This window comes from Lygodium microphyllum, chromosome 23 (assembly GCF_053477565.2).
Source record: "Lygodium microphyllum isolate KBCC chromosome 23, Lygodium_microphyllum_v1.1.10, whole genome shotgun sequence".
In the NCBI taxonomy this organism is placed as follows: domain Eukaryota; kingdom Viridiplantae; phylum Streptophyta; class Polypodiopsida; order Schizaeales; family Lygodiaceae; genus Lygodium; species Lygodium microphyllum.
The window spans coordinates 82,886,233-82,905,533 of NC_141157.1; the positions used below are offsets into that span (position 1 = coordinate 82,886,233).

The 19,301-nt window shown below is 40.2% G+C and overlaps 1 protein-coding gene across 2 annotated transcripts; it reads left to right on the top strand.

The window, feature by feature from the left end:
- Nucleotides 1-8,310: 8,310 nt before the first annotated feature.
- LOC148016403 (uncharacterized) lies at nt 8,311-14,658 on the top strand. Of its 2 annotated transcripts, none has more exons than XM_087663826.1 (3): nt 8,311-9,138; nt 9,468-13,537; nt 14,173-14,657. In XM_087663826.1, the coding sequence occupies exon 2, from the start codon at nt 9,489-9,491 to the stop codon at nt 13,497-13,499; it is 4,011 nt and encodes a 1,336-aa protein (XP_087519952.1). In that variant the 5' UTR covers nt 8,311-9,138; nt 9,468-9,488; the 3' UTR covers nt 13,500-13,537; nt 14,173-14,657. The 2 variants fall into 2 exon arrangements, with proteins under 2 accessions (XP_087519952.1, XP_087519953.1); XM_087663827.1 differs by lacking the exon at nt 8,311-9,138 and adding an exon at nt 9,147-9,278 and having other exon boundaries at nt 14,173-14,658.
- Nucleotides 14,659-19,301: the final 4,643 nt, after the last annotated feature.

A 19,301-nucleotide genomic window follows, 5' to 3' on the forward strand; every position in this document is an offset into this window, starting at 1 on the left:
CATCTTCCACCCTTCAAGCTTTCAAAATACAACGTGGGAAGGTGAGTTCACTACACCTTGAAGCTAGTCTTGTGTTATTGCTTTCTTTGGTTGAATAGAAGGATACATGGTTAGTTAGAGTGGAGTATCAGGAAGCCACGATGAGAGATTATCACCAAATTGAGTTCCAACTTCTGAAAGAATAGAAGTTTTTCCAATGTCCTAATTGTTGTGTGTTTAGATCGGTATTTATAGCAATTGGTTGTAATTTTTATTATTTAGGATTCTTTAACCTCCAAAGGTTCATCAAACAAGGATGTCCATTATCTCCACTTCTTTTTGCATTGATTGCTCAACCTCTTTTGGATCACATAGATTACAAGGCATAGGCTGAAGCTATCAAGGCATTGCTACTTTTGGGTGGGAATATTTTCACAATGCAAATATTTACCAATGATAACTCTAACATTGTTAAGATGGAGCATGAATCCAAAGACAAGTTGATGGTGGCTTATGAGGAATTTGCTACTTTGTTTGGCTCACTCACATTAGCAATGAAAAATTTAAGGTCCTTGCTCTTGAGTGGAATGGAGATGCCACCCTACTACCTCAATTTGGATTCAAATAGGGACCAAAGGTTAGGTGATGAGATACTTTAGTGCTCCCATTTGTGTAGGCATCATGGTTGCATAGAGGTTTAACTAGTTCATACATCAAATTGAGGAAAAGATTTTCATTAGAAGCATGTGGGCTCTCAATGCAAATAAATTGATATTTTAAAAGTTTATTTTGACACTATTAATTACATTTAATGATATTGTTATGCCATTCTCCAAAACTACGTGGAATTAGGTGGAGACTGCTTTCTATAGGTATGTGCTAGTCAATCAAATGCTCAAGAGGATGGACAACTTTTCTCTAGGACCAACTAACAAAACCCAGAGAAAAGGGAGGAGTAGGTCTAGAGTCTTTAAAGGAAAAGTTAGAACTTGCTATTCCAACTACTATAAAGAGGCTATGTATTGACCAACCATGGGCTATTATTTTCAAGAAATTGATCATGGAGGCTAAGGTGGGGGAATAACTGGAAGGAATTAGATCATTGAGATTTTTTTGTACAAGGATGTCAATATTAGATTGTGAGGCACCATATAAGATCTTTGAACATGGAAAGAAGTCACAACATGACTATAATTGAAGGGTTGTCAGAAAACACGGATCTAGAGCATGGCACTAGCTATGGAGGATGGAAGATGAATATACAACTCATGATGACATAGACTTAGATAGACTAACTGTTACACAAGTGAATTAGGTTCCAAGATAGATTAGCTTGGACTCATAAACACATTCTTGTGTAAGATGGACAATGACATCGATAGTGACTCAAATTGTTAGTTCCACTACCTTGTAATGAGTGTCAACCAAGTACATGCCTTTATAGCTTTTTGGATAGTACCACTCTACTCACTGTGCATATGGGATTCTGAACATCTCTTCCTAGAGCATACATTATTTGACTATCTTCTAGCCTCTTCAAGGCATACATCTAGCCTCTATGGGCAAGTATCATTTACTATTCTCAACACCCCCCTCAAATAATGAGTCTCTACCCTTGCTAGCTTTTGCCCCCCCTACATGATGACATGGCCTTGGAGACTAGCTCTTTGGTAGCCTAGTCAAGTTAAGGCTTGAAACTTTACATATTTGGTAAGGGCTTTTACATCCACTATGGGAAATAAATATCCACTATGGGAAAATAAGATCCACTACGCGAAATAAAGATCGACTATGGGAAAATTTCTTTGTTGTCAACAACAGAAATTTCTTTATCTTCTTCATGCTTCTTTGACATCCTTTGCTTTTCTCGATCTTCTGGTTGTTTTTGATCTTCTTAGGCTCCTTCTTGGTCTTCATGCTTTTCATCGTTGACTTGTTCTTTGTGCTCTAGTCTTCTTTGTGAGGTCCTTCTAGTTTTCTTTCTTAGTGAGTTTGAGATGGGTACATTGCTGTGACTTGACATGAGTTGTTGAACTATTTCATAAATCTTGGGATACATAGCTTTTGGGATTTCATATGGCTTTGACTCATGGCTTGACATTGCATTGGATTTTTTAATGAGATCATACAACATCTTGTCCTTTATTTTACTTGCTTTGTCATGCTTTACTTTTCTTGCAGCTTCTTTGACTTTGACTTTTCTCTTCTTGTCCCCCTTAAGCAATGGTACCACCAACTTCGAGTTTTGTATGATGACCTCCCATGGTGGAAATCAACTAAAAATATATGAGAATATCCAACAAAGAAAGATATACTTCAATGTGTCAAGAGACACAAGCAAAACAATATCAAGAGATACTAGCTTGATTTCCAGCTTGATGTTGCCTGATTTCAAGCGGTCTTCTTGATCTTCAGGTGGATTGCTTGAATTCAGGTGGGTTGCTCCAAATCTTCTTCCTAAGTTTTGACTTTGTTGGAAACTCTAGATCTGAGTGGTAAGAACTTGGTTCAAGTGGCAGGAGTGAGAAAATCTAGTGTTTTATGAGCTTCAACCCAAATGGCTATGGAGAATTGAGAGTTAGGGTTTTTGATTGACTGGTTTTTCTTTGATTATAATAGCTATAGTAGTAGAGCATTTGGGCTCAAAACTTGTCAGGAGGAAGCTCATGTGATGGCTTCAAATGTCCAATAGGTGTAGGGTGAATCGTAACACGCAAGCGTAGGTCCATCCATACGTCAGGACACATGCGCAAATAGGGCAACGAGTTCCAATTTTTGCAATGCTAGAGATGTAGACCACCAATATTTGTGTTTGAAGTGCCAAGAGGAAGCGCATTGAGCAAAGGATGATATCTACAGAAGGAATCGCTGGAAGATATGGCCTGTAGAGAGAGATCTAGAAGCTCCAAGGTGGGTAGGTGTAGTCCTGACTATGGCTGCCACAAGGTGATTGTCAGATTCAAGTGAAGAATGGGGGCCATACACTGAAACTGAGCTAGATTGAGATGAATAGGAGTGAAAAGAGAGCTATGCCATGCTAACTGGGCTCTAATACCATGTCAGAAAACACGTATCTAGAGCATGGCAAGAGCTATGGAGGATGGAAGATGAATGTACAACTCATGATGACATAGACTTAGATAGACTAACTGTTAGGTTCCAACATGGATTAGCTTGGACTCATAAACACATTCTTGTGTAAGATGGACAATGACAGTGATAGTGACTCAAATTGATAGTTCCATTACCTTGTAATGAGTGTTAGCCTAGTACATGCCTTTATAGCTTTCTAGATAGTACCACTCTACTCACTATGCATATGGGATTCTGAACATCTCTTCCTAGAGCATACATTATTTGTCTATCTTCTAGCCTCTTCAGGGCATACATCTACCCTCTATGGGCAAGCATCATTTGCTATTCTCAACAAGGGTGATATAACTGGAAGGAGGGATTGATCCCTCAACTAGCACATGTGGTGGCAGAGTGAAGCCTTTAATCATGAGTTTTGTTTGGTGGTTGTCCAACTTGATTTGTCATTGGTTTTGAATGCTAAAGTTGATTAGATGGAGGGATATCTAGTACCCTGGCAAATTGCAATTCCACTGTATCAAAGTGCTAAAGGAAAGATTCAAGTTTAGCACTATACAGGGCAATTGGCTGTAAGATGTGATGTCTACACTCAAGGAGCAATGGCCCATTGCTATAATATATGACCTACACGACCCTTTGAAGTGATAGATAACTATACGAGGGAACATAGCAAGTAGCCACAAAAAACAAACGATTTCCATTACTTTCATGGGACTTGGATACTCAAGTCAACACAAAGTTGGAAGGGGGAGGAGCCCAGAGGAGTTCCATGTATATGGAAGAGGAGATTGAAGAATATTTAGTGCTTACTCTAGCAATTTTAATGCTCTAGACAATTGCAAGTAAAAAGTTGCCTATTAGAGATAGGATGAGGATAATTGGAATTTTCCTATTATGCCTGTTTTGGAGAAGAGAGGAGGAGACCTTAAAGCACTTGTTTTGGGACTATAATGGGGTGTTTTTATGCTAGAGAAAGCTATAGAATTGTATGGAGAAGGTTGGACTTCATCATAGAATTAGTTGGAAATGAGCACTTTATGGTGACAAGGGCATGATGAATAAAGAATCTTGGAAAGTATGGGCTATCTTTAGAGATGTCATGTGTGGATCAATTTGGTTGACTAGAAATTCCAAAGTCTTTTTTCATGAGAGAAATATATTTGGTCTAGTGAACAATGCCTTTAACCATGTTTTAGATGAAAGCCTAGCAATTCTAGACCTTGTAAGAAGGAAATTCTACTCTTTTAGAGTTGTAAAAAAGATGGATTTGAAGTTGATCTCATCCTTTTAGAGATGATGAAATTACTACTTTTCCATAATACAACCTACAACCACATTATTTTCAAAAGAGGATTTAGGGAAGTTTAATTAAGCCTTCCTTAAAAGCAACCATGAGATTTGTTCTTCAATGTTATTCTAGTAACTAATAAGGAGCTTTTCAAAGATTCAATTTGAATATAAATCCTTCTTATCGTGAACATGTAAGTCCAAGTTAATGCTAATCCACTTTTAAAAAAACTCTCTAAGACTTCTTCTTGATGATTATCGAAAAAAGGTTCAAGACATTGTGGTGAATCACTTAACAAGACTCTCTTTCTTCCTCTTAGTAGGTTCAGTTTATAACCCTTCTACATCATCTTTTAATCAAACACATCCCCACTTGTAGTGTCTATGCTTTTATAGCAACTTTGTGTTATACAAAATAAGCAAGAAGATAAATACATGCTATTAGAAATATGCCCTTTCCTAATTAAAGTAAGCTTCTTTGGGAGGTTGGTGTTGGTTTCTTTCACAAATAATTTTCTTATTAGAATACAAATTATTCCATTTAGAGGTTAAATTTTGGCCAAAGACTAGAAATATTTGAATCTAGATATGGAATTGGACAACAAATTATTTATTCTTTTGTGCAAAAAACATTTCCAAAATTGCCTTATAATACTTTTGATATATTCAACCAAGCTTTCATGGGGCTCTCATTTAACTTCACCATAAAATCTAGTATTTGAGGTTTAGTTGAGCCTTAAGTCCTCCTTAAAATAGTAGTAATGAAGAGGGTCAGCATGCATGAGTTTTCTAGTTTCCATGATTTTACCACTAGAGATACTCTTTGTATCATGCAAATAGCACACACTCAAACTAACACATAAAGACCACATTCTCATGCCAATTAAAATAAGATCCACATATGACACATAGACTGTGCCTACTTTATTAAAAAAACTTGGGTTCATAAGTTTGTGATATTCTACATGTTGTATGAGAATTATTGGGTGATAGCCATAACTTCCTAAACTTGAATTTGCATTCTAGGTTTTTTGAAGATACTACTTCCATCCCTTTCAACATATGGAATGTAATGAAAATTGAATAGGAGCAACTTCATCCAAAACTATAGCTTTGTTTGAAGCCAAGTTAAGAGGATAAACACTTCATGCACACATTCCAAATGTCACCATCCACATAAATGGATAACACAAGAAATCTTCTTGAACAATATTTATACACCATGTGAATGAGAAGTTCATCTTTACCCAAATGGCATACCTAAAACTAAAGCACGGATTTACATTTCATATTTCCTTTAAGGGTGAGGTAGAACTCAAAACTAGGCCCCCAAGTGACAAAACATTGTGAACTATGAGAAAGTCTTTCATGATGTTCAAGATTGCATAAGAAAGGTGATGACATTTACATAGAACAACTAACCTTGTTCACATTATGAACCAACTTTTGACAAAAAACCTAAGATTTCAAAGGTGAATAATAGATGAGATAACTTAAGATCTTAACAGATAGATAAAAAGCTACAATGGAGTCACCTCAATAGATCATACTCTCGAAACTTTTATTGACCATTTTGATGATCATGATGATCTTATAGAATGCATGCTCATGATCCCACTAATACTATCACAATTGAGCTACATGTCCAATTTTGACTATCACAAGTCCTTACATCATATACCATTTAGAAAACAAGTAGCTAGTGACAAGATGTTAGCAAAAATTGAGCTGTTGTCTCATCTATCCTCCGTGGCACCTCCTATAGTAATATTGTGATATGCATCTAATTTTTATATAAAGATGCATACATTTTGAAGGGTTAATGACATTTAATATGAGCATTGCAATATAATAATTTTATCGAGTTCTCTAAAATCTACATTGGAAATTTGAATTCAATTTGAATATCAAATGTCCATTCTTGGAAATTTTGAAAGGTTGTTATAAATTCGTCAAAATTATGTTAGAATTACAATTATGTCCTTAGATCTAACAAGTTAACTGCCAATACAAATTCTTTTTCAAACCAAGTATAACAAAGAGAATGTTATGGATGAACTAAAATTTCATACAAAAAAGTACATATATGCCATAAAGTGCAACTATGATAACTCTAAGCTTGATGAGGAAAAGCAAAGCAAAACACTCATCTTCATTTCTTTAATTTCAATTATGGAGTTTGGGTGGTGCCACACATCTTATGAACTTTACAAACGCGCACACACACATGCCAATTGACATGGTTGAGTCAATGTAAGCTATGTTAAAGGCCACATGTATGGGCTTTGGCAAGATTGAGCAATATGCAATACATTTCTTGGGACTCAAAGACCCATTGGAGTACCCTCATTTTAAGGTTTCTCCCTTTAAATACTATAGTTACGTACTTAGCATCACTCCAATTAGAGTACCATGAGGTGGTGAATTTTGTGCTTGTCTGTTGCCCATTTACTTATTATGGTTAATGGACTTGCACACTCATGCCAATTAGATCACAATTCAACACACATGAATAAATGAGTAATGAAAGTATAGAGTAACCAAGGTTTCTTAGTCATGCACAAGTTAACTTTCATTGGCAATAATGCCCAATTATGAGTTTGAGAAAGCTTGGAGAGACTATAGAGCTAGAGGAGAGAAAAAGCATACAGAGCCAATCCACACATGCCACATATTAAAGACTCTAGAAGTTGAAGGGGTACCCTCTAAAAAGGAGGCTACTTTGATGATATTGGAAGTTGAGGGAGCACCCTCTTAAAAGGAGGGTACTCTAATTACTTCCACAATTCCCCCAACCATAAATGCAACTTGTTAGTCGAGTTAAAAGTTTTGGTCGTGTTCACATAATCTTCTACCACGTGGACTCATGTAAGTCTAATTGGCTTATGTGTCCTAACTCTTGACCTACTTGCGTGCACATCTCGTGCACATGCATGTCAATTGGCCTGCATGTATATGAACTATTAGTAGACTGTCAAGAGTCTAGCAAGTAATGGGATCTCCACTTTTAGTATGGAAGCAAAAGATGATGCTACACCATGCTAACTTTACTTTTAAAACTTCCACCAACTCTTGTAAGAGCAAGGCCTGGCATCACCCTTAGTGTAGACACGTGTGGGGCTAGTGAGCAAACTATCCATGTGCAAGTTAAGCTTGCTAGACTATGCCATGTAACTTGCAAACATATCTAAGAAAAATAGGAAAACGAGAAAAATCTATGCCTTGTCAACTAGACTATTCCCACCATGTCATCACAACTTGGTTTACTTAATTAGCTCTTAGAGTATTGGTAGAAGTTCTATCAAATAGCTTCATGGAGCTTGGCTAGTTTGTCAGCATCCAGGTCCTATTGCAAGAGAAGGTTATGAGGACAAGGATGTTGCAGCTATTCTACTGGAAATCAGGAAGAAAGCTTCTAATACCTAATTAGGGCACTGATGAGAAGAAACATAATGGATTAGAAATACCCTCTTTTTTGACTTACTATTGGTGTAAATTTTGGATAGCACCTATGTATCTAGGCAGCTTCCCTGTACTAAAGCTCCATTTCACTAATTACAGTTGTACATATCTTTTCCTTGTTTAATATAATATTAATACTTACTTCAAAACTGAAAAAAAAGGTCCTCTCAAATGCGGGGTCTAGATGGTTGATGAGTGTGTCAAAAGTTGTAGTTTGTGGACTAAACCAAGGTTATGTGACCATTGTTTGATTGAAAGAAAGGAGGCTGTGGAAAAAACAAGACCCGGCCAATGGAGTGGGCCATGAGGTGGTCAATGTTTGGGCATATGCAAAGTGGGCCAGCAAGGGGGCCCAGGAGGTAGGTCAGGCATGCATCAAAAGAGAAATGCTATCTTGGTAATGCTTTTGTTGGACTGATGAACAGGCTCTCTCTCTCTCTCTCTCTCTCTCTCTCTCTCTCTCATGAATATCATTTTTAGCACTTGCTAAAATCTATTGATAACACACAGGCTCCTGTTATAGCTACACTTTCTGCTTCTCTCTCTCTCTCTCTCTACTAGTGCCAATTTCTTCATTCCCTGTTTGTGAATCATGACACAGAGTTCTTTCAATCAGTACCCACAGCTTATCTTTTTAAGCTGTCTTATTATACCCTCACCCCCTCTGGATATCTTGTGATCATCATCACAAATGATTACAGAACAGTACATGGGCTGCTGCCATGGTAGTAGCTAGAGAAAGAGCTACAGCTAGAGAGAGCTCTCAGGCAGAGAGAGAGAGAGAGAGAGAGAGAGAGAGAGAGAGAGAGAAGCAACAACAAAAGCCTAGCAGACACGCATCTACTGTGATAGTATCTCTCCTCTCATGTGTGTGAGACAGACAGTTGAGAAGGCAAAGGGTCTCTCAGAGAGTCTCTCTCTCTTTCTCTCTCTCTCTCTCTCTCTCTCTCTCTCTCTCTCTCTCTCATACATAGCTCATTTCAACGTCACATCCAAATCAACACCCACTCTCTCTCTCTCTCTCTCTCTCTCTCCCCGATATAAGGTGCCCCCCAGCTGCCCGAATTACCTCCCATTTACTAGGTCTTTTTCGTTAATTCAGACCCTTGCGTATAATAGTATCAAGCCGAAGGCTCGTGTTGCCTGATTCCTACACAGAGTGGTACAGATAGTGAGAGCTCAATTAAGAGAGACAGAGTGCAAGATTCGGAGCAATGTAGCTCTCCCTGTCTGGGTCTCTCCCCCGGGCCCCCGCCCCCGCGCTCCCTCTCTCGCGCCAGCTTTCCAGCCATTCTTCTCCACAATTCAGCAGTTACAGTAAGTTATCTTTCTCGGATCAGACATGGATCACCTTAATGTGCCTTCACTAGAGGCACAGACACAGAGAGAGAGACAGAGAGAGAGGCCCCATTCAACATTCGACCTACTATCCGAAAATTCGTTTCATTTATGTTTGAGTTAAGTCGATAAATTATTTATTAGCGCATAAAAAAGAGTACTTTTCCTTAACTTCTGAGAGTTTGTGTGTTGATGCTAGATTCCCGTTGTGCACACGAATTGATAACGTACCATAATAATTTTCTCATTTTCATTTTGATCAGTCAATGATTGATTTGTCTGATTAGAATGCGTGGCCATGCTTTCAGGTATCGCTGAGTAGATACAATATGGCAACACAGATCATGGCCACTTCTTATGTGCTGATTATGGCTCTTCTATCAGTATGCTGCATCCATCTTTCGGTAGAAGGCAGAGCATCAGACCGTGAGGCTCTTCTGGCCTTAAAGGGAGGCTTGCGGCAGGCAGAGACATTGTCTGACTGGGATGATCAGAGCCCACCTTCTCTATACTGCGGCTGGACCGGTGTGGTATGTACCGGCTCGGATGTAACTTCACTGCAGCTCTCTGGAATGCAGCTCAAGGGCACACTCTCACCCCGAGTGGGCAGCTTGCTCAGCCTCCACACCCTCAACATCAGCCAGAACACCATCTCCGGAGAGCTCCCCATTGAGCTCTTCCACTTGGTGAACCTGGAGTATGTTGATTTGAGCTACAACCTCCTCTCAGGAAGCCTTCCTCCCCAAATACAGAACTTAAGAAGCTTGAAACAGTTGGCTCTGGGCTTCAACTCTTTCACTGGCAAGCTCCCTCCTCAAATAGGCTCCCTTGTACATTTGGAGAGGCTGGATTTGGGCACAAACTCCTTCATAGGTCCCATACCTGCTGATATTGGGAACTTAGACAAGCTAGTAGAGCTTGATTTAAGCACTAACAGCTTCACTAACATCCCCCCTGAGCTAGGCAACGCCACCAGCCTTGTTCTGCTTGACCTTAGCAACAACCTCATAACTTCGGTGTTCCTACCTCAGCTCGGAAACCTGACTAGCCTTCAACATTTAGATCTCAGCAACAACTCCATTGTTGGCTCTATTCCAGCTGAGATTGGCAACCTGGTAGGATTGACAGATCTTATTCTCAATCTTAACAAGCTAACTGGCCCTTTGCCTGTAGAAATAGGAAAACTGGAGAGCTTGATAAGTCTATCTGCTTCAGATAATCAGCTGACTGGCCCTTTGCCCATGGAGCTTGGTCTGTTGTATAATGTAGAGAAGATTGACCTGGAGCAGAATGACATTGCCTCACCCTTACCGGAATCAATTGGGAACCTTCAGAACCTGCGCATCCTGTCGATGGCCAACAATCACTTGAATGGTTCTATCCCAGATGGGTTGGGGAACTGCACCAACCTTGCCACCATCATGCTATCCTTCAATGACTTATCTGGACCAATACCAGATTCCTTGATAAATCTTCAATCGTTGATTGCTTTTTCTGCTGAGAGGAACAACCTCGAGGGTGAACTCCCAAAATGGTTGGGAAGCTGGAAGATGATTACCAACATTTTTCTTGGATCAAACCAACTCAAGGGAAGATTGATTCCAGAACTTGGGAACTGCAGTTCATTGACAGCATTATCAGTTGATGATAACCTTCTGTTTGGGCCCATTCCTGCAGAACTTTGTAATGCCAAATCTCTTCAGATCATCTCTTTGCAAAGCAATCAGTTTATGGGGACAATAACTGATACCTTCAAGGGTTGCACAAATCTGACAGAAATACATCTAGGAAATAATTTCTTGACTGGTGATATTCCATCATATTTGGCAAAGCTTCCACTCGTGACTATAGAGTTTGGCTCGAACAATTTGACTGGATCCATACCAGATGAGCTATGGAGTTCCACTACCCTACTTGGATTTGAAGCTGGCAATAATCGCATTGAGGGTGAGCTTTCACCTCTTACGGGGAATCTTGTGCCTCTCCAACATTTGGGTTTGAGTAACAATCTCTTAGATGGTGAGATTCCAAAGGAGATGGGTAAGCTTGTGAATCTTGAGGTACTGTTTTTGGATGGAAACAATCTGCAAGGCTCTATACCTGCAGAGTTGTTTGATTGTACCCAGCTCACAACCCTTGACCTGGGAAAAAATAAACTGACAGGTACAATCCCAAAACAAATTGGAAAGCTTGTAAATCTGGAATGTCTGGTCCTCTCACACAATGCTTTAACTGGTCCCATTCCATCAGAAGTATGTGTTGGGTTTCAGCAGACGTCCATCCCGAGCAGCAGCTATGTCCAACACCATGGCTTCTTTGACCTTTCCTGGAATCTCCTGTCAGGAAGCATACCAGACTCAATTGGGAATTGTATTGTGGTCGTGGAGTTGTACCTTAATAACAACCAATTATCTGGAGTCATTCCAATGCGCATGTCCCATCTTACCAATCTAAGCAATCTTGATCTATCGAGCAACAGTCTGATTGGCAATGTTCCAGAGCAGCTAGGTGCCTTGCACAAACTTCAGGGGCTAAACCTAGCTTTCAATAGGCTTGAAGGTGGAATTCCTCCAGCTTTGGGTGATGTTCGCAGCTTGGTTAGTATCAATCTTACAGCTAACAAGCTGTCTGGGTCTCTACCTGATGAACTTGGCAAATTGTCATCACTTCAGCATCTTGACTTAAGTCAAAATGAGCTAGATGGAAACATTCCTGCCTCATGGTTACAGATGAGCAGCATCATAGAGCTTTACATGCAAGGGAACCGGCTGAGTGGTACCCTTGGGACAGTCCTATTTGATAGCACAGTGTGGCAGCAATTAGGCATCATGAATCTCAGTCACAACACTTTCAGTGGGGCAATACCTAGTGTAATAGGGAACTTAAGTGGTCTCTCTTATCTGGATCTGCACAGCAATGGTTTTAATGGGGACATACCAGAAGAGATTGGAACTCTTTCACAGCTTCTGTATTTGGACTTGTCTGAAAACAAGCTAACTGGTGATGTTCCTCCTATTATTTGCAACCTTACAGGTCTGCAGTATTTCAATGCTTCTAGTAATGAATTAGTTGGGCGAGTTCCGGACAATGGTGTGTGCAAGAGATTCTCTGTGGATGCATTGGCTAACAATAAGGGCCTATGTGGGAGCATTGTTGGGGTTGACTGCAGAGGCAACAACAACCAAGAGTCACCAGCTCTCCTTGATAGAGGTGCCATACTTGGCATTACAGTGGGAAGCACCATTGCTGTGCTTTGCCTTATTTTCGTTTTGGTGAGATGGATGATGCTTAAGCAAGAGCTCACTTCCAAGTTAGAAGATGAAAATAAGAAACTGAATACTCCCTTGGAGCCCAGTATGTGTCTTCTATCAACCAAATCAAAGGAGCCCCTCAGCATCAATGTTGCCATGTTTGAGAGACCGCTGCTGCGGCTCACTCTGGCAGACATTCTGCGTGTGACAAACAACTTCTGCAAGACCAATATCATTGGAGATGGAGGCTTTGGCACAGTGTACAAGGCTGTGTTGCCTGATGGCAGGACAGTGGCAATCAAGAAGCTTGGTTCAGCGAAGATGCAAGGCAACAGAGAGTTTTTGGCTGAAATGGAGACCTTGGGCAAGGTGAAGCACAGGAATTTAGTGCCTCTTTTGGGCTATTGCTCTTTTGGAGAAGAGAAACTGCTGGTATATGACTACATGGTCCATGGGAGTTTAGATCTATGGCTTAGAAACAGAGCTGATGCTTTGGAGGTTCTAGATTGGCCCAAGAGGTTCAAGATTGCATTGGGGGCTGCAAGAGGGCTAGCATTCTTGCACCATGGATTCATACCACACATAATTCACAGGGACATTAAAGCCAGCAACATTCTTTTGGATGCTGATTTTGAGCCAAAAGTGGCTGATTTTGGTTTGGCACGCTTAATCAGCGCGTGCGAGACACATGTGAGCACAGATATAGCAGGAACATTTGGGTACATACCCCCTGAGTATGGGCAGAGCTGGAGGTCAACAACCAAGGGGGATGTGTTTAGCTATGGTGTGATAATGCTTGAGCTGCTGACAGGGAAAGAGCCAACAGGAGCTGATTTCAAAGAGGTGGAAGGAGGCAACCTAGTTGGCTGGGTGAGGCAGATGATTAAGAAAGGGAAGGTGGCTGAAGTGCTTGATCCTGCCATCTCCAATGGCTCATGGAGGGTTAAAATGCTTCAAGTCCTCCAGGTGGCCACCCTTTGCACCTCCGATGAACCGTTTAGACGCCCTACCATGCTTCAAGTGGTCAAATACCTCAAGGAGATTGAAAGCTTCCCACATATGCTCATTGGGTTAGATAACCTTGCTTGATCCAAGTTTCAACCATATCCTTGTTTGTACATATACTGGTAAGTATCTCCTCTGTCTCATTTAGTCCCACTATTGTTAACTTCTAGCAGGTGTTATGGACTTATGATGCTAACTGCACGATGAGTAGAGGTTATCTCCTTTTTATTAAAATCATATTATTTTTACAGTATAATTTGTCCAAATCGTTGTATATTTAGTTTTGGGCTTTGGTGTGTTTGACAGATTTAGTTCTATCAGTAACAAACTGTGAAAATTAGGAGCACACACGTAGCATATTGATGCATGCATCTACACGTATATGTTACATGTATGGATTCATGTACATGCACGAGGGCATGTATGTTTGTATGCATACTTGTTTGTATCAGCTATGATATGTTGCATGCATGCATGTATGGATGCATGTATATACATGAGGGCATGTAAGGTTGTCTGCATACTTGTTTGCACCAGCTATGATATATTGCATGCATGCAAGCATGTATGTATAGATGCATGGATATATATGGAGCTTTGTATGAATACTTGTTTGTATCTGCTATTATATGTTGCATGCATGAATCTATAGACAGACACAAAGACATAAACGCACACACGTACACACACACATACACTCACTCACTCACTCACTCTCTGTCTCTCTCTGACACCTTTATCTTATGTGTTATTGCAGGAATGAGGAACGAGACGTCCGAAGGGACAAGCCATCTTGATCACAATAGTGACTTGAGAGAGAGAATAAAGGCATGATACAGGCTTCCTGCATGACTTGAGAGAGAGAGAATAAAGGCATGATACAGGCTTCCTGCATGATGCGTTAGCCAGCCCAACTAGTATGATTATTAATAGGGCGTGCGTGTGCATGCATGCACGCGCCACCCCACGTCAAAATCAAATAGGATATAGATATTTAGCTGCCATGCCAGATACACGTACGGGCTCATTAATCGTCCACCACCTCAACATTATACGATGCTGGTTGGTTGGCGCCACAGTCCACATCCTTCGATCTGTACTACCTACGAATACTGGTCGTTATATTCATACATTATGTATTATACAGAGAAATAAGTAAGCAATATAATATCGTGGCATCCTCGTCTGTTCTCTCTCTCTTGGTATATAATTATTACTGTTACGGGATTCTCGGTTACCATTACTGCACATGTCTTGCTTCACGTGAATGATCAGTTGCTTTACTTTCTTTACGTGAGAGATCTAATCTTACCACACTAACTAATTGAAATAATGACTATGGCTTGCTTTTCCATTGTTGTAAGAGTCGTACAAATATATGAGAGAGAGAGAGAGAGAGAGAGAGAGAGAGAGAGAGTGTGTGTGTGTGTGTGTGTGTGTGTGTTATATACTAGCCCTTCACGCGTTAGGACCCATGCAAGTGCAAGTCAACAAGGTGTAATGTTAACCAACCCCCATGCGTAGAGTTTCCATATGTTATAAATTAGTTAACAAAATAGATATGCTTGAAAAGAGTTTGAACAAAGAGTAGTATTTACTTACGTTAGATACATGTTTACACACATATAGGAGATAAATACCTTGCCATCTTTTGAAAACTTTCTTTTGTTCCTTACACCCTTAATGCACTAAATTCTCTCTCTCTCTCTCTCTCTCTCTCTCTCTCAAGTTACATATTAATAAATCTAATAAAGTCCTCTCTCTAACAAATTACATATTAATAGGTCTTATTCAACATTCATTAGCTATTAGTCACTCTAAAATGTTAGCTCAAGGTGGTCACTCATGAATATATGTGTGCATCACAAGGTTCAACATAAGATGTTTTTAAAATATCAAATTTATACATTTTTACATACAAAAAAGTGTATTATTAAAGGATTATATATAGATTGAATTGAAAAGGGTTGTCTATTATTCAAGAAAAATTCACATAGATAAAGATATTTATAAATAGGATCTAAATGCACAGATGTAGATGATATACATATAGTGAACCTCCTAAGAATGCTATTTGTTCGTATATTTACTTTTGGTACAAATGTGTTCTTAAATAGAATTTATTTAGTATAAAGATTTTCCTCAATAAATTAACTTAATTGGAGATCTATCAATTTGAGAGAGACACACATACACACACACACACACACACACACTCATACTCTCTCTCTCTCTCTCCTCACACACACAGATACTATTAAAATGTGTTTCCTCTCTCTTTCTCTCTCTACATAGGATATATTAGAATGTGATATTTATAATATTTTTCTATCAAGAGACACTATAAGGGAATGGGGCAATAGCGACGGCCATTTGCGACGCAAAAAGCGGTGTCGCTAAAAGCGTCGCTATATGCATCACTATTTGCATCGCTAATTCAAATAGCGACGCAAATAGGGACGCATATAACAACGCTAGTAACGACGCAAATAGCGACACCGGTCTGAGGAAAAAGTTTCGAAAATCCGAGCGTAACATTTGCCGAGAAAACATTTGCGAGAAAGAATGAAAGAGAGAGCGAGAGAGCTTAAAGCTTTGAGAGGGAGAGAGAGAGAGAGAGGAAGAGAGAGAGAGAGAGAGAGAGAAAGAGAGAGAGAGAGAGAGAAAGAGGGAGCTCATCACCATTGTCACCGCCGCCACCGCTATACATGAAGAAGAAAGAGAAGTGCGCAACGGAGAAGGGAAGGAAGGTGCAAAGAGAAAGTACAAAGGGTTTTATCTTTAGGCCTTTGAGGTAGGTACATTGCCTCTTCTTGCTTTATTTTTGGGTTTTCTTGTTTTTTTTTTTTCTTTGCAAAGAGATACATGAAAAGAGAGGGAGTGAGAAGAATGAAGGGAGAGAAAGAGAGAAAAAGGGAGAGAAAGAAAACAAAGAGAAAGAGGAAGAGAGAAATGAGAGATGAAGGGAGGGAGAGAGGATAAGTGAGAGAAACAACGAGAGAGAGGGGGGAGAAACAAAGAGAGAGGAAACAAAGAAAGGGAAATAGAGAGATAAAGGGAAGGGGAGAGAAATAGAGAGAGAGAGAGGGAAGGAAGAGAGGAGGAGGAGGTAGAAAAGAAGGGTGAGGTAAAGAGAGAAAGGAGAGTGAAAAGAAGAGAGAGAGAGGGAGAAAGAGAGATAGAGAGAAAAAATAGAGAGCGAGAGAGAAATAGGAAAACAATGAGAGAATGAGAGAGAATGCTAATAAAGAAAAGTAAAGGGAGAGGGGGGAGAGAGATAAAGAGAGGTGGGGTGACATTTCTTTCAATATCTTTGTTTCTTAAGCTTTTTATTTTCTATCTTTGATTGTCTTTGCAATGAGATGAGTTGAGTGAGAGTGGGGAGGGAAGGAGGGAGAGAAATAGAGAGAAGAAGGGAGGGAAAGGAAGAGAGCGATGGAGAGAAATAAAAAACAGGAGAGAGAGGGGCTTCATAAAAAAGTGTCAAAACCCGAGCATGGCATTTTACAGGTTTGTAAATAAGCAAGAGAGAGAGAGAGAGAGAGAGAGAGAGAGAGAGAGAGAGAGAGAGAGAGGCCGTCGCCACTGCCGCCATCCACAAAGAGGGAGGAGACAAGTGTAAAGGAGAAGGAAGGAACTCCTGAAGGAGAAAAAAATGAGAGAAGTACGAAGGGATTCTTCTTCAAGCTTTGAGGTAAGTGCATTATCTCTTCTCTCTTTGTTTTTCTCTTTTCTTTACTTCTCTCTTTCTTTTTGTTGATGAATAGTGTATAGAGAGAAGAAGTGAGAGATATCAACATGTACAAGGGAGAGAGAGAGAGAGAGAGAGAGAGAGAGGTCGCTGCCACCTCCAATCCACCACAAAAAGAGAGGATACAACTGCAAAGAAGAAGGAGGGAACCCGTGAAGTAGAAGAAGAAGAAGGAGAGAAGCGCGAAGGGATTCTTCTTCAAGGTTTGAGGTAAGTGCATTATCTCTTCTCTCTTTTTTTTCTCTTTTCTTTACTTCTCTCTTTCTTTTTGTTGATGAAGAGTGTATAGAGAGAAGAAGTGAGAGAGATCAACATTACAAGGGAGATTGAGAGAGAGAGAGAGAGAGAGAGCTGCCACCTCCAATCCACCACAAAAAGAGAGGGGACAACTGCAAAGAAGAAAGAGGGAACCCGTGAAGGAGAAGAAGAAGAAGGAGAGAAGCGCGAAGGGATTCTTCTTCAAGCTTTGATGTAAGTGTATTATCTATTCTCTCTTTTTTTCCTCTTTTCTTTACTTCTCTCTTTTTTTTTTTGTTGATGAAGAGTGTATAGAGAGAAGAAGTGAGAGAGATCAACGTGCTCAAGGGAGAGAGAGAGAGAGAGAGTTGCCACCGCCAATCCACCACAAAAATAGAGGGGACAACTGCAAAGAAGAATGAGGGAACGCGTGTAGGAGAAGAAGAAGAAGGAGAGAAGCGCGAAAGGATTCTTCTTCAAGCTTTGAGGTAAATGTATTATCTCTTCTCTCTTTGTTTTTCTCTTTTCTTTACTTCTCTTTTTCTTTTTGTTGATGAAGAGATGTATAGAGAGAAGAAGGGAGACAGATCAACACAAGGGAGATTGAGAGAGAGGGAGAGAGAGAGAGAGAAGCTGCCATTGCCACTACCATTGCCACCACATCTACTAAAAGAGAGGGGACAACTACAAAGGAGAAGCAGGGAACCCCAAACCTCTATCTCTTCTCCATCTTGCCCTCCTCGAGCTTGCATGGCAGGCACCAAGCAAGTATGTCCCCGTTTCTCGGCCATGGGAAGGCCTCATACCAAAGCCCGCCACCTGGAGTACAAGGTGGAGCCTCCTCTAGTGCAGCAACAACAGGTGCTCCCCATAGAGCACAATGACCACCAGAGAAGAAGAGGAGATGGAAACCGGGCAATATCGCCCTTTGGGAGATAAGGAGAATGCAGTGCAGATATGAGCTTCTCATCCCGAAAATATCTTTTCATAAGGATGTTGTTCGGGAAGTCATGCAAGACTTGGAGCTAAAAGGGATGGAAAGATTTTGGGCATGAGTGCGAGACAACATATCAGTAGGAAGGTAGACTACTGCAGCTATGACGATAGAAAGAAGAGCCTACATGATGTACTATATGTACCTTCTATTACCAAGAATCTATTGTCGATTGGACAAATGGCAGAACAAAATTTGCAAGAATCTAGTGTCGGTTGGATAGATGATTTCAACTGATACACATGTACAAGGATGAGGTACTCGATGTCTTTAAGCAAATGGGTTTATAAAGAGAAATGCAACTCAAATGGTTCGTTGGAAAGGTATAAAGCCCAGCTTGTTGCAAAGGGATATGCACAGCAATACGACCTAGATTATGAGGAGACTTTCAGCTCCATTGCCAAGATGGAAATGGTGAGAATAGTCATTGCATTAGTGGCTTCTAAGGGCTAAAAATTATGAAAAGTGAATGTCGAAAATTCATTCATGAATGGTGACTTGCTTGAAGAGGTATATATGGAGTAGCGTGAGGGTTATGTACACAACTTGAGGTGTATATGGATGCTAGCTAGCAACCTTGTCTATCATGCTAGATCCAAACACATAGAGATTCATTACAATTTCATCAGAGAAATGGTACTTGCAGGACAGATTGATCTACTTCATGTGAAGACAGAAGACCAGGTAGCCGATATCTTTACCAAATCACTTGGTAAAGAGAAATTCATTTGTTTCATGGATCTACTTGGAGTACAGTAACTAGTATGAGCTCAAGAAATGGAGTTTGAGAAGGGGGAGGATGAGCTTGATTCTTTTGATCTTAAAACACCTCCATCCATTGAGATTGAGGGTGAAGACAAGAAAGAAGAGATAGAAGATGACTTAGACATAGGTAAAAACAAAA